Source organism: Leuciscus leuciscus, assembly GCF_965113295.1.
Source record: "Leuciscus leuciscus genome assembly, chromosome: 19".
Classification (NCBI taxonomy): domain Eukaryota; kingdom Metazoa; phylum Chordata; class Actinopteri; order Cypriniformes; family Leuciscidae; genus Leuciscus; species Leuciscus leuciscus.
In genome coordinates this window covers 33,286,739-33,302,731 of record NC_138743.1, presented here as the reverse complement: position 1 = coordinate 33,302,731, position 15,993 = coordinate 33,286,739, and the positions used below count along the sequence as shown (strand labels likewise).

The 15,993-nt window shown below is 38.2% G+C and overlaps 1 protein-coding gene and 2 long non-coding RNA genes across 3 annotated transcripts in view; 2 read left to right on the top strand and 1 right to left on the bottom strand.

Moving 5' to 3' along the window:
* LOC309482595 overlaps positions 1–15,993 on the bottom strand; it is a 475,034-nt gene that overhangs the window by 214,422 nt on the left and 244,619 nt on the right. The window lies entirely within an intron of this gene.
* The window catches only part of adgb (androglobin), a 46,296-nt gene that overhangs the window by 18,808 nt on the left and 11,495 nt on the right, over positions 1–15,993 (top strand). Inside the window, exons 12-22 of the mRNA XM_082147828.1 lie at positions 2,857–2,998; positions 5,678–5,720; positions 9,837–10,020; positions 10,159–10,222; positions 11,087–11,200; positions 11,491–11,599; positions 11,691–11,823; positions 13,593–13,707; positions 13,934–14,077; positions 14,665–14,806; positions 14,913–15,035. Coding sequence (XP_082003954.1) covers positions 2,857–2,998; positions 5,678–5,720; positions 9,837–10,020; positions 10,159–10,222; positions 11,087–11,200; positions 11,491–11,599; positions 11,691–11,823; positions 13,593–13,707; positions 13,934–14,077; positions 14,665–14,806; positions 14,913–15,035 — 1,313 coding nt within the window. The remainder of the gene's footprint in view (positions 1–2,856; positions 2,999–5,677; positions 5,721–9,836; positions 10,021–10,158; positions 10,223–11,086; positions 11,201–11,490; positions 11,600–11,690; positions 11,824–13,592; positions 13,708–13,933; positions 14,078–14,664; positions 14,807–14,912; positions 15,036–15,993) is intronic.
* Positions 30–1,674, top strand: LOC309482588. The gene is made up of 2 exons (XR_014200324.1): positions 30–1,211; positions 1,256–1,674. It is a non-coding gene; the product is annotated as an uncharacterized lncRNA (long non-coding RNA).

Genomic DNA, 15,993 nt, shown 5'->3' with positions numbered 1-15,993 from the left:
TCTGTGATGGGTAGGGGTAGGGGTAGTGTAAGGTAGGGGCGTCAGTTTGTTTTGAAAAGTGGTGGGGACAAAAGATCAGATGAAAAAACATTACAGCAGGACGGGAAAAATATTGAATAACGGTGCATCAAAAATGGGCATAGCGTAGGCCAGTCAACGACAGGAAAATACTCAGCATAAAACCCTCAGCAATGTCGACTGCACCACCAGCTCAACCGAACAGTGCCAAAGCACCATACTGTAGAAAACAGCAGCGCGTTAAGTCAATGATTACAATGAAATTCATTACATATGTAAAAGAATACACACCATAAGCATACAACGCAACATATCTGCATCAAATAACACCAGATAAAATTAAAACAATGTGGGATTTGCAACCAACATAGAATGCAGTGCAGTTAGAGAACCAAATCCACAAAATGTGAAATCCTCCTCTGCCATCGCACATCGCAGCGTAACCAATATAAAGTGCCGTGATAAATACTGTCATTATGTATGCCACAAAAAAACCCACACTAAAATTCTAACTATTTTAAAACTATAAGATGACACGCAGGCCCTCTCTCTTACGCATGCAAGCACGCATGCGCACACACACACACACAAAGCCAGTTTTTTTTATTGATCTGTAAATTACTTAATCGGCTACAATTAACAAAAGCAATCACAGTGCAAATATATGCTATATAAAAACTCCCCTACCTGTACTGTTGATCAACATCTTCTCTTAAAGTTGAAAAATGTTAAAACTTCAAGAAGAACTAACGATGTTAGCCGGCTAATACATGGATAAATGAAACCTCCTCCCCAACACTTCGAGGTTTGAACGTAGTGCATCATGTCCATCCATTCCTGCTCAGGCCAGAGCGCAAATCCATGAAGCTGGAAAGGAGCGGTAGTCCCATGGAATTTCTAACTAACGTTAGCTAACTTCCCGCTTGAGGGCCGAGAACCGGCTTATGTTGTTTACAGACCACGCAGCCTCTGTGTAGCTAGCTAAACGTAGAGTTCAATATAAGACTGACATTGGTCAGTAGCCAATCTGCGTGTTCGGGGCGTGGTTTTGCGAAGGGTCAATTGGACGGAAACCCGCCCAATATGGCAACACTGCACAGGATAATCAATTGTAGAAAAAAGCAGTAACATAGCTAGCTAAACATTTAACCCTTTCGCACGTACGATCACACCGGTGTGATCAGTCTAGGCTGGTCCCTGGAGCATACGATCACACCTGTGTGATTAGAATGGTCAGTGCATGACAAAGACCTGAAGACCTGGCTGCGCTCTTCAATGTCACAAACCCGACTCAACAGTGTGGCTGTTTGTTATGTTCACAGAGAGAGAATGTATAACTTGGACAAGAAGAAACTGTGTCAAGAATTTGTTCAAGTTACTGATCGGCGCATGCATGTTTTTGGGTCATTTTAGAATCAGTAATAGTTTATTTTGTTTAAGTTACTTTTTTTGGACAATGTACATTGTTTCTTTCTGTATCTAAACTGCATTGCATGTTTTATTTTGTGCAAATAAACCTTTAACATTTCTTGGTTCGCTTGATTTTTCAGAACATTTTAACCAAATGCTTTCAAAAAGTGGTGGGGACAAAATCAGCCATTTCAAAAAGTGGTGGGGACATGTCCCCAGCGTCCCCAGTGTAAATGACACCTATGGTGTAAGGGAATAGAATATACAGTATGTACAGTATAAAAACCATTGTCTATGGAGAGTCCCCACAAAGATAGTAAACCAGACGTGTGTGTGTTGAAGCTTAAAGGAATTGTTCATCTAAAAATTTAAATAAATTTCATAACTTACTCATGTTGTTCCCCTGTATGACTTATATTCTTTCTTCTGTGGAACATAAAAGAGGAATGCCATTTTTTGGAAATACAGTTGAAGTCATTGGTAAGCAAATCTGTTTTTGGCTACTTTTTCTTCTTCTTCCAAACTCTTCATCTGTGGTGCATGGATGAAAAGAAAGTCGAACAGGTTTTGGATGACATGGGATGATGACAGAATGTAATTTTTTTTTGGTGAACTATCCCTTTTATGTTCCCTAACCATTTTTTGATTTATCCCACAAAAAACATAAAACAAAACCTCTAATTTCTGAAAATAAATACATGTCTGGCAAATGTCACACTAAATGCTCTTTTTGTTCACATTACTGTTTTACAGAGTGAGAAAACATTATATCTTGTCCAGACTAAATCGCAAACCGCTTCATAACGATTCATTGGAAAGAACTGACTCAAACTATCTATTTGCAAAACAGGAATCACTTGCTCAGATTCTAAACAGAGCTAATGATAGCCGACAGAAAATGCCGGACATCTGTAGTGAGGCTACTACTTAACACTGAATGTATACACAGGTGCTGTATGTACTGAATGTGTACATTTCTCTATAGGCCCAGTGGTAATAAGTACTTTGCTTTTTCATATCAATCGATTGATAATGCACAATTTCTCAGATATAACATGTCATAACTGAACCAATGACGTAGCTGAATCCCACCAGGCATGAATTATTTAGAGTGTCTGAATATGAGCTTTGTTTTAACTCCAGGTATTATTATTTTTTTCAGTTGCACATGTGAGTACATTAGTACACTGAGTGCTAAAAGCAGTAATTGGCTGTGTGGGAGAGTCAGACAGGGACAGAGACTGTGGTTCTCATTGTGCTGCTCTCGAGCACAAGACAATATTCAGTCATACTTTATTAATCTGAATCTCTTTAGAGCACAATAAATGTGTGTTTAACCTCAGTAATTGGTGCTTTACATTTTTCTCATATAAGCACAAAATAGTTATGTTTGTTATTAAATTATTTTATTTGTGTGTCTGTTTTTAGGGAGCAGGGAGGTGTAAAGAGGCGTGGGTATAACTCTAATCTCTCCTCCTTTTCTGAAATGGATGATAGTGAAGATGGCCACACTCGGAATGACATCACCCAGAACAGCCTTAATACACTAGACATCACTGAAACCACTCAGGTACGCCTAAGGGAAATGGATATGTTGTCTTAAATTGCAAATATATATATTTTTTAATGTTTTTAAAAGAAGAGTGTTATGCTCACCAAGGCTGCATTAATTTGATCAAAAATACAATAAAAGCAGTATAAAACAATAAAAACATTTTTAGCAGCCATTACTCCTTCAGAAATCATTCTGATATGCTGATCATTTTAATACATCCTTGCTGATTAAAAGAATAAATGTCTTTCAAATCTTACTGACCCCAAACTTTTAAACGGCAGTGTTTGTCGTATGAATGGTGACTGGTCTCTCGGAACAGATTCAGTCAAGGGTTCGACTGTACTCCAGGGGTTGCACTGTTGATGCCCAGCATTCTGGCAGAGTATTTCAGTTTATGTCATCTGTACAAGCAGTGTGCATCAAAATGTTCTGCTCTCTGGCTGCAGTGCGGCTGGTGGCCGGGAGGCCGAGACAGGCTATGACATCCTCTAACGCCTCTCTCTTTCCAGCTCCAATGTCACTCTGCCTGTCTCTCTAATCAAGAGAGCGCCACTGGCAGATCCAGTATTAGAGAGATGGAGAAAGAGAGAGAGTGGTAAAACACACGTGCCTCTTTACATAAAAGGACAGGTCGTGTCCTCGGAATGTATAAAAAGCAGCACAATTAGCCTGTCAGTCATCAGAGTGGATGTCTTACAGGGGGGTCAGCTGAGATCGTACTGAGACTGATAGCTTCCATGTAGTTTGTAAGATAATTGTCCAAGTGTGTGTGCCTGTGGGATCTAATAGCATTGCTGTACCCTTACAGGAATAGTTCACCCAAAAATAAAATCATCAGTGTCATTTTTTTACTTGCCTTATTTACAGTTTTTCCAAATCCACATGATTATTTATCCTGCCCACTTATTTCCATATAATGAAAGTGAATGAAAACTGGGTCTGTCAAGCTGTAAAATCACAATAAAAACACAGTGAAAGAAAAAAAAAGAAGGTCTAAATGACTCCCGTTCACTTTTTCTCACACAAAACTAAGTGGTTATTCACTGAAAATTATAACATCCAGTCTTTTTACAGTGTTGTTATTGTTAACTAAAACTAAAGCTATTCAAATATTTTTGATAATTTATGTAATTGTAATAAAGAACTTAATTGAAATAAAAAAACTATCCCTTTAAAGCTACTCTATGTAACTTTTAGCCTTCTAGCGGCTGATGCGTAAAACTACAACTATACTATCGGAGGAACATAGTTTTGTGCTCCAGCTCTGCTCTTTTTCGCAAATGAATCTGATGGTGCCCATGGGTACAGGTGATTGCCTTACTTTAATTTTTTATTTTATTGCCTTAAAACTCCCCCAATAACGAAAGTCGGATATGTGAATAATATCTCTCATGAGCAGGTAAGCAGTTTATATGCCGCTGTTGTTTTGACTTGTTGAAAATTGTTTTAAAATAATGTTAAAAAAGCAACATTGACCTTAGTCACAATGATTGCTATTCATAATCAGATGAGATAAAACTGTGTAAAGAATTACAACTTGGCTTGGCTATTTATGGGCAAATAGACCACAGCAGCAACTGGTTTATAGATTGGCTGTGTTATTATCAACATAATTGTTTTGTGAACCTAGTCAATGAACAGCAAATGTGATTTAAAGGTTCATTTGTTGTGGCTTCAAGCGACTATGACCAGGGTCGGATTAACACACAGGCCTACCAGGCACATGCCCAGGACACTAGACCAGAAGGGATCTAGTTTTTGGTTGTATTTGGTTTTTACTTGCTCATTATTTTTTTATTTTTTTCAAATAATTAAAAGGTACATAGTGTACGTTCACAGTAGCTATTGGATCATGCCATGAGAAATGAGTGGTGAGGTCACCTGATATGATTTAGACTTATTATTGAGTTTTTGATAATGTTGTAAGCTGAATTAGGTATAAAAAGGAGCAGTTTTTCTCTTCTCTTCTCTTCTCTTCTCTTCTCTTCTCTTCTCTTCTCTTCTCTTCTCTTCTCTTCTCTTCTCTTCTCTTCTCTTCTCTTCTCTTCTCTTCTCTTCTCTTCTCTTCTCTTCTCTTCTCTTCTCTTCTCTTCTCCTCTCCTCTCCTCAGGTCCTTGGTGAGTCACAGTCTATCTCTGAATCACTGGTGCTGTCGTTCGTTAGATGTGGCATAGAGAGAGCCCCTAATTGTCCTCCACATTTAAATTGCACAGTCGGACGACTCCTCAGGCTTTAAAAGGCTTTCTAAGTGACACGAGGTTGGGGCTCAATCATGGGAAAAAAGCACATTGGAGAAGTTTCTGAGGCCTTCAGCTGGATTGTTTCCATGGCACCACACTGTTACTTAAAGGGTAAAAAAAAGTTACATTTGAATAGTTTTACAAAAGGTGTCTCAATTAGCGGGGAAAGACTGACATGCTAATCAAACCCGTGTCTTCTAATCCTGTCGCCTTCCGAGTGCCCTTAATGTTTGTGGCATTTGCTCTCCTGTGAGCAGTTAATTGAAGGAGAAAGCCCTCTCTGGTGCGAGTCCAGATGTCAGATTAGAGGATTTCTCATTGTGCTCTGGAAGCCAAATGGGCTCAGCGCATGCTGACTGGATGAATATGGACGTTCTCTGTCTCCACTGCTTTCCTCTGCCATGTCTCTCCCAGCTCACTATGTACACTTTTTAATCCCCCCATTTCCCCCCAGGTAACAGCAGAGGACGAGAAAAAGGACGACAGCATCGCCAACGGTAAGACTTGTTTCCATGAGCAATGCCACTGCACAGTCCACATTGTCACTCAAACACTTATCGTAAACTGTAATGTGTCATATATGTTACATATCTCAGTTAGCAGTTACAATTTTGAAGTTGAAAGCTGATCGTGAGCTAAATATATTTATTCACATAAACCGTGCCATCATTTATAAGCTTTTTTTCACTTGGAATATTGGGAAAGCATTACTCATTTTCAATTGAGTGCTTCTGTAACAATGTGCAATAGAAATGAAAGGGAAGTGAAAGAATGAATTTGAAAAGGCAGATGATAATTTGCCTCACTTATATCCCTCCAGTCATTGTTTAGCCATCAGAGCAGGGAGGCTAATAGCTGCTGTAATGATATGATAGCTGGCTGCCTTCACAATTTCACTTTCTCGTTTATCCCACTCTTCCTCCATCCAATCCGTCTTCTTTTCATCAGCACAAACACAGATGCACACACACACAGACACATGGCATCATCTCTATCTCTGTGATCATGATCGTGCACTCGCCCCTCATCACGACAGGCCAATTATGTGCTTTCCCAGAGAGCCCAGTGTGTTGCTTAGTAACACCTGTGGATAAGTAAATGGAGTGAATGGCTTTGCTACAGCGTCTATATTCATTATATGGTTTAATACGTCAGAACACCACACTGAGTGTAATGAGTTAAAGCTGCAATATATAACAGTATTTCACTTAATTGTCATAATGAATCGAGTGACACCAATGAAAGAGCATTTATAAATTCAATATGGTGCAACTGATTGGTTTAATGAGCTCTACTGATTGGCACCACTGAGATAATCATGGTATCCTCATGAAAAGTCTTTTTTTAAAGACCGCCTGTGGTGAAAATCAAGTTATATGTGTTGTTTTGAATATGCTATAGGCCTAAGACAAACCATGTGCAAACTCATAAGGCAACAGTATTTTCTCCTTAAAACTGCTGTGAACCAAAGACAGTCTCAAAAACGTGGTTTGAAATCAGCAGTAGTGATGGCAAAATCGAGGCCTCGTGAACCAATGAAACAGTTGAACCAAATGTGCCATATTGTTTCGAGGCTTCGAATCAATCCGACACCCGTCTCAACGGTGACACCTAGTGGTCACTTGCAGGTGTTGATCTGAAACAACCTTGACGAGCCATTAAAAAAATTTGTTGTTTTTTTATTATTATAATGTTTTAATATGTGAAGCTTGTAACCTATAGGCTCCTCACTGTGCATAATGTTATTTTGGTCATGAAAAATGAATATTAATAAAAGAAATCAAGCCACAATGTCTCACTTTTTTAGAGATTTTTATTCAAAAATATTAATTTATCTGCTGTGGAAGGACTTAGCCTACTTCTTTTTTTACAAATAATTTCTCCAGCCTTTGAAAAAATCCTCTCACAAGGGACACTTGTTGCTTGTCAAATGGTGCATCATGGATGATGTATTGTTGCAGTAGGCTAGCTGCCGATCACAATACACACATCTCACTTTATTTGGGGTTTCTAAATGGAAATGCTCCCACACCACTGATGTACGGCATCTCTTCTGGGGAGCCTCCATTTTATCTATCTATCCAAATCTATCTATATATGAATCGATCTATGTATCTAGATATGTATCTATAATCTATGTATCTATATATGTATCGATCTATAATATATATGTATTTATATATGTAGGCCTATCTGTAATCTATCTATATATGTATCTATCTATTAATCTAGCTGTCTATATATATTTATATCTATGTATCTATTAATGTGTCACTATATGTATACTCTGTCTGTCTCTAGCCTATCAGTCAATGTGTTGTGTAAATTTAAATGTAAGTCTAAATTGCCTATAACTAATCAAATCGCACTATGTCACTATATCACCAAAAATCCGCTATCTCAAAATCAAACTCCTCTCACAAAAACCCACGAGGTCAAAATGCGTTTATTTCACTTTTATACAGATGTGCGATTGTGTGGTCTGTTCCCGACCGTGTCAATCAAACGCTGATTCGGCGGACCACACCTGATGAAAACAAGTGGTGAAACACTTCGAGGCTTCGTTTGGCCATAGTCACGTGACATGGGTGTTTCGAATCACGCTTCGGATCAGTGTTTCGACACATCTGCGCTTCGGGATCTCGCAAAGCTTCGGAACGACTGTTTCGCTTCAGCCATCCTTAATCAGCAGTCGTTCTGTACGTCACAAATGCCGTTGTAACCAATCCCGTCACGAGGGGGGCAGGCTTTAGCATATCGGTAACTATGCTGCAAAGCAGGGGAGTGTCAAGAGCCAGGTTATCCCGGTATATTTTTCTATTGATATGAAAAATCGGGTACATTTAGCAATGTAGCGGGTGGATCTCGGAACTGGTGTGAGTGAGTGGAGGCAGGGACTAATAATATGCATATTCATGAATCCACGTATACTAAGGGTGCTTTCACATCTGTAGTTCAGTTCATTTGGTCCGGACCAAGGGTGAAAAATTATACTTTGTAGCATTTGTCAGGCGTTTCGGTTCCTTTTCACACCACACTTATTGCTTTGGTCCGAATCAGTTCATGAGTTGATGAAACGAACCAAAATGCAGTCACGTGACAAACATCCACATCACTCATTGGCCAGATGTGTCTTGAACGTATTTCCATAACTGCACTTCGATTGGACAGAATTAACGTGCGGGAAAGTTCCAGCAGAACTCCCGGAAGTAAACAAAGAGGAGGAAAATCCGGCAGACAGACTGCGTGGGCTAAACTTGTGAGTTTTTGAAAGTTGGGACCTAATATGGTCATCAGACCAAATTTCTATGAGGCTCCGCACCTCCTCACAACTCGTTTGTCTGTGAGCTGCCATGCTAAAAGAGCAATCTGTCAACAAACATGCTGGTTTAGTCCAAAAATGTGCAGTTATTTGGCAGTTGGGTCTGTTTGAGGTCGGATCACGTTCTCACCACAGACGAACCGCTCCAGAGTTCGTTTGAATGCGTACCGAGACCACCTCTTCCAGGAGGTCTCGGTACGCTTGTTTGGTCCACTTTTGGTGCGCACTGAGTGCGATTGCTGCATTCACACCTGCCCAAACGAACCGCACCAAGGGGGACAACGAACTCTAGTGCGATTCAACCGAACTAAATGAGGCAGGTGTGAAAGCACCCTAAATCAAGCAAGGGCGTAGAGTTACATTCAAGCGTAACAGTAGTTCAACTGTTCCCTGCACAGAAGTCCCTGTCAGCCTAGAAAGTCAATCTTTCCAAGAAAACTAATATAAAAGAAATAGCTTAGGCTGGTTTTAAAATGTTTTTTTTCTTTTTCTTTTAAGAGTAGTTGCTCGATTATTGTTAACATCCTTTCTGTCATCATGAAATGGAAATTCACCCTATCTATTTTCTAAATGACTGTAATTGATCTTATTGTAAACGATTCCTCCATGTTTCCGTTTCTTTTCTTTCTTTTTTTTTTTAACCTTTTTAATCGAATGGTCATGACTTTAACTTATCTCTGGTGACTTATGACAATCAAATTATCAGCAAAAACCCACCTCTTACTTAAAATCATTGGTAAGCTGTACTAAGCTCACATTCAGATCTACCTCTATCCAATAATCAACCGATGGTTGATGGTTGGGGAACCAAGTCAAACAAGTCCGTTTAAGTCAGATGTTCGTCACAGTACTGAAGAAAAAATTTGTCAAAACTTCCATTTCATCTCAACTTGAAGTCCCATTATTAGTTCCTGTTTAATGCTAACTGTACAATGTTAAATAATTAAGATTGTCAATAAGATTTTTTTTACAGATTTCTCTTGATTTATTTCCATAAATGTTTGAAAAGGTTTGTAAAACAGTTAAGCAAACAAAATAGCTTTTATTGTATGGATGTTACAGTAGTAGCCATGCTAACATAGTACCTCTCTATATTTATTCATTTCAAACATCTGTGCAGGAAATTACAAATCACTTCAGGCCTTTGTTATTGCATATCATGTGTAATACAGCGTTACTATTTCAGCATTGAAAAAGGCAAGGTCATGTGTTTGTGTATTCCTGCCAGCATTTCATTGCTAACTTGGTTTGTAATAGACTGTTGTATAACATATTTTTTTCTATCTCCAAGATACGGAAGTAGTAGAGTCAACTTCAGGCCCTGACAAAGAGACAGATGGAAAAGATAAGGAGAGGGTGCAGACACCCAAGGAATCCAGTGCTGCATTGCTTCAGTCCCAGGATGCATTAGCGTCAGACAAACCCCTGCTGCTGGAGACCTGGGTGGACCTCTACAACTTCACTAAATGCTTCCAGTAAGGGTCTATCATCTTCGGAAAAAGCCTAAGCCATATTATGCTAATCCTTTGCTATTTTGTCACATTAACTCCTCATGTTCTTAAGTTCCTATTAAGCTGCAGGCTGAAATATGCTAATAATCATATGTTTTGTAGGACGTTGCTGATTTTCCACAAGCCAAACAAATATGTTCATCAATGCAGGACATCACACTTTAAGGTGGGGTTTTGAAGGAAAAGACTATATTAAGTGTGCCTAAATATTAAGATTTTGACTAGTTTACACTAAAAATACATTGATATTGTGAAGAATTATTACAATTCAAAAGTAACCTTTTAAAAAAAAAAATTTAATCTATTAATATATTCAATTTATTCCTGTGATGATTCCTAGTCTTTAGTGTCACATGATCCTTCATAAATAATTCTAATATACGAATTTGGTGCTCAAGACACATTTCTTATTATCTATTATTATCAATGTTGAAACAGTTGTGCCACTTAATATTTTTGTGGAAACCGTGAGTTTTTTTCCCAGGATTCTTCAATGAATACAAAGCTCAAGAGAACATTAGAAATAGAAATCTTTTGTAATTATAAGTGTCTTTACTGTCACTTTTGACTGTTATATGGATATGTAAATCTCTTGAGGATTGATACAGTCAGCAACATATACATAACCATTTACTGGGGGCAAGATTTAAGGTTCACCATACTTATTCTTAGCTTTATTTGTTCAGTGCACTGGCTAAAAAAAGTGCCACTTTAAAACAAACATTTTATTTAATAAATAAATTCAAAAAATATATCTAAATCTATTTCTCTGTTAAATTCTTAATTTTCCTGTAGGAATGAGTGCGTAGCTATAGTAATGGGATTTGTTTTCCCCTACAGGTGGGCTGGGACCCTTGCTGACTGTATCGATGACATTCAGAATGCATTATCATAAAAACACCTAATACAAGATTGAACTAAACCTGTTGTTGTGGCATTTGTAATGGAGCTTGGTATAATTATGGTATCTGTGGTGGGAGGGATGTGTTGTGTTAGGAAAGAACATGAAAGTGACTCAATTCTCTGTTAGAACTCCGTCTCCTCTCGACTGTCTGCTACTGCATTGTCCAACGCTGTGGCCTCCACCCACTCCGTGACCGCTCCTGCTAGACAACCTGATTCGACTGGAATTGCTTACACAAAGGTACACACACTCTCTCTCTCTCTCTCTCACACACACACACACACAATGGGTGGTTTTCGATAACCATGCTGTTTTTGCTCTTCTCTCTCTGTTGTGCTGTAATACTTTTTTTTTAAAACCTTATCCCATGAGAACATGTGGTTTGATTTAATATTTGGTAATTACTGTGAGTGTGAATTTATGTAATGGTGTGTGTGTATTCTATTGTCTCCTGAGATAAATACAAAGCTGAAACACAATAATATGTGCTGATGCTGAACCATTCTGTCTATTGTTTTTCCTTGTCTCAGTCTGCAGATGGAAGGGGTGCTCACTTCCTGTTTGTTGATAACCTGTTACCCACAGAAATTGTCATTGGGTTCTCAGCTTTAGTGCACTGGGGAGAGAGTGTGGAAGAGAGTAAGGACACATGGACATACTGTACACACTCAGTTTGTCTTTTCACAACAACAAGGATCCAATCTAATGTGTGTGTCTATTGTGTGCTCAGAAAAGGAGTCATCAACCAGGCCTGGTTCTTTAACAGCTAAGCCTTTCTCGTGGAAGAGCATTGTCTCTCAGCTCCCTGTGGTGCAGATCCAAACCACTGCTAGTAAAGCTGTCTTACTCTCGCTTCCTCCTGGGTAACTATATCACCACCATTGCTGAATTATCAGCTGTCATTACTCTAGTCTACAGAATAGAATAGAAATAGAAACTTCAAAAGAACAGCTTTTATTTGAAATGGAAACATTATAAATAACAGTATAAATAATTGTAACATTATAAATATCTTTACTGTCACTTTTGATCAAATTAATGCCTCCTTACTGAATAAAAGTATTCAATTATTTTATTTTATTTTATCATAATGACCCCAAACTTTTGAACAGTAGTGTAAGTCTACTCCAAAAGACAAAATGTCCCCAAAAGATTAGCAATTCCCAAAATCTTTGACCTTGTGGGGAAATTTAAAATGTTTTTTGAAAATATAAAAATGCAGAAAAGTTTTCTGTGATGGGTAGGTTTAGGTGCAGGGGTTTGTTTATACAGTTTGTACAGTATAAAAATCATTATATCTATGGAAAGTCCCCATAAAACATGGAACCCAACATATATATATTTACTATGTGTATAAATGTGTTGGAAGTGTTTTCAGTAGTGGTCCAAGCTGTGATATCAGTTCTGTAATAGCGGAGAACAGAGGAGAGAGATAAGAAGATGGGTTAAGAAGATACAGAAAGAGAGAGAGATATGACCCAGTCTGCTATTTCTAGCAGCATAGTGGCCTAAAAGCTGAGAGCTTATATTCAGAGGTCACACTGCAAGTGTAGGCACATCTGATTTTTGATGTTCATGCATTCAGGAAAAAGGAAAGATAAGATATTTAAGATTAATAAGATTTTATGAAAAGCCTGTACTTCTCATATACTGTTTTTCTCTCTTTATTTCATTCTCCGTCGTCCTCTTTTGCCACTTAATACTGTTCTGTTAAACTCCTTTGTGATGAGAAATCCTGATTTCCTTCGATTTTCATCTGCAAATTATGTAAAGCTAATAGGTTAATGCAGAGCCGACCCGATTCTGTGAGTGTTTGTGAGGGTGCATAAAAAAGGCGTAAGAGCAGCTTCAGGTGAAATTGTAATAATTGGCAAAGCAGATTTTGCTGACATGCACAAAATCCCTGTATCATCTCTTGTATAGTTCATGATCTTGCAAATCAGTCTTCTATTTCGAAGATGTGAATTAGGAGTGTTCTGCCAAATCCAAACCTGAAAACAAAGCTGACTCTTGGTCAGTGGCTGCAGGCGACTTCTTTTCTAGCTCAGTCTGAGTGAACCAAATATGCTTTATTCTTAAGGCCCATACACACCAAGGATGATAACTATAAAGATAAATATATAGTTCTAAAAATAAAAATAAACAATATTAAAGAATAGCAGAGTTCACACCACAGCTATAACGTTAATGTCACAGAGAAACAATATCATTGGAATCACTTTCAGAACGATTTTATCCAGCTTATGAAGGACAGCCAATCAGAATCCATCCTGCTGTAATGAGCTTGAGCATTTGAAGTGACAGACAAGCACGTGCTTAGAATAAACAGAATGATATTGTCCACTGGTGTGGACACTAATATAGTTATCTTTATAGCTATCATTCTTGGTGTGAACAGGCCTTTACTCATATGATGATCACATGCTAGATATATGGTTCCTTTTGCATCAGCAATAGTGCTCCTGGTGATAAGTGTGAAGGGATGACTACATTAATAGTTCTTATGGAAATCAAAATATTCAACAAACTAGATCCAGTGGTTTATTAGATTAACTTTGGAACAATAAAATTTTTACAATGATAGAATTTCTCCTTCTAAACAGTTCTATTCATCACTGTTTCTTCTCACTAGGCGTCATGTTCTTCATTTGCACACAAGCGCTTCATTTGCCGTCCACCTTCATCTCTGCAGCATGTCTCCTTTTGTGTTTGGTGATGAGGAGACTGTTATGCCACACCTTGACAAGGCATGTCCACATTAACACACACACAAATACACTCTGAGGTTGCACTGACTAGTCTGTTAGTTGATTAGTTCTGACATATCAGTACCAGCTGTTCTGTACATACTGTAGCAACGAGTGACTGTCATTGGCTTTATATAATAACCTGTAACAGCAAAAATATTTGGACGGGTGCAAAAATAAAATTGTCAGTTCTTATGCCTCCTGTTTCTTTTTTGCCTTTGTCTAGGAGAGTCTGAGGTTCTGTGAGCAGGCTGTAATGATCGTGAGAGCTCTGGGTCGAGTGATCAGCTGCTTTTCAGATCCAGAGGAACTACCATCAACCTCTAAAGAACTTGAGAAGACCCATGGTGTAGGCATACAGCTACAAAGGGTGGGTTATATATATAGAGTCGGTGCTATGGGCCGGCCCCCTGGGACCATGCACAACACTATTAAAAACTATTTTGTATTTCCTTTTGTATTTTAACAGCCATGAAATACATCAACTGACATAGCATAGCACACATTTTATTCATTAAAATAATGACTGTCTTTCAGAATTTGAGCTCTTTATGACTCATCAGCAATGTTCACGCCACTGTATCAGCAAGCAGCCGTTAAAATGTCATTGCTAATCTTTTGTATTTATAGTTTAATTCAAAATGCATTTTCTTCACATCTTTTATTCCTCTTTAATTACATTTTTAACTATTAATTTTTGCAATTAAAGTTAAGGTTTGTTATGCTTTGCTTTCAGTTATTTTGGTTTGTTTCACTAAACAAATTAGTGCATTGCTCTGTACTTCAGACAGTGACGATAGAACACAACTCACATTTAATAAATGTAAAAGTGACAAATGTGAAAAATTTGCAGACAAACACACGCACACACTAATAGATAAAATAGAGGTCAGTAGATTGTATTTTATTGCTTTTATATATATATTTTTGAATGTATATTGTTTCTGTCTTGTACAGGTGTTCAACGAGGCCGTGTATCATATGTTCTGCTCTGCTCTGGGGCGGAAACTGACCTCTGAGGAGCTGTTTGCTGTACAGACTCTGACCGGAGACCCATCGCCACATGGCAGCAATGATAAAGCCATGGATGCACGATCAGGTGAGTCTTTGAAATGTGGAGCTAACAGAGTCTCTCTTTGGGTTTGATCATATAACACCTATCATAGCATGACTTCATGTACACATGTATCTTCGCCCTGTAATAGATGACACTCCAGAGCGCTGGAACGGCAGACAGGCCACAGACAAGGAAATGCAGGCAGCCACGGTCCTGCAGGCAGGTTGGAAGCGATACCTTGTCAGAGAGATCCTCACTGCAGCAAGACCAGGTAAAGTCCAGCTTCACCTGAAATGGATCTAATGATACCTAGTATAAAAAGAAGAGAAGAGACTGTGGATTCAGGAATTTATGCCAATTGTCTTTGCGATCTGATTCGTACCCATTCTCTTGTGGTCAGTTATGTCTGACATCTGTTCTGTCGGTTTTTATGTTTGTGTGAGAGAGAGAGAGCTGCAAGGCCCTGGAGCTCATACTTATCAATGAAGCTGCCAGTCATTCTAAGCTAGTATGACAGAAGAGAGAATAACACACCTCTCCATCTCTCTCTCCATCTGGCTCCATACCTCCAAGCATCACTCCATTCCCAGCCTGACAGAATGAGTGACAGGGAGAGTGGCCGAGAGAAAGTGAGAAAGAAAGATGCAGCGGTATTGGAAAGGATGAAGGGAAAGTGAGAGGATGAATAAAAATGATAAAGGATGTAGTTGAATCCGACTGAGCAAGATAGTGTCAATTTATATTTCAAGAAGCAATAGCATCGGGGAAGCTCAACCAACTTTGAGTTAAAACAGGCAAGCAGTCTCCAAAGATCCTACTATTGCTCATCAAGCTTTAGTTGCCTCAAAAATTCCATTTATTATAGTGAAAATTACAGTGTGGATTCAGCAGTCACACACAGATGAACAGGACCTTATTCAATAGTCTTTAAAAGATTTGCCTCTAAACCATAAATCCACATTTTTAATAATATGAGCTGGTCGTGCAGGAAAGAAAGATGCAGTTCATATCTTTCTTCTCAATATTTAGTTCATTAATTATTTAAAGCTGAAATAAAATAAAATAAAATATTAGATAGAAACTTAAACTTAAATTTTTTTAATTAAAATAAGAAATGTTGCCCCACAAACTGAAATAAAATAAGTTTAAATTGGGGTACTAAAATTACTAAAACTAAAACAAATACAAATAAATAAATAAAAACTAATAAAAATCATTATTTCTAAAAC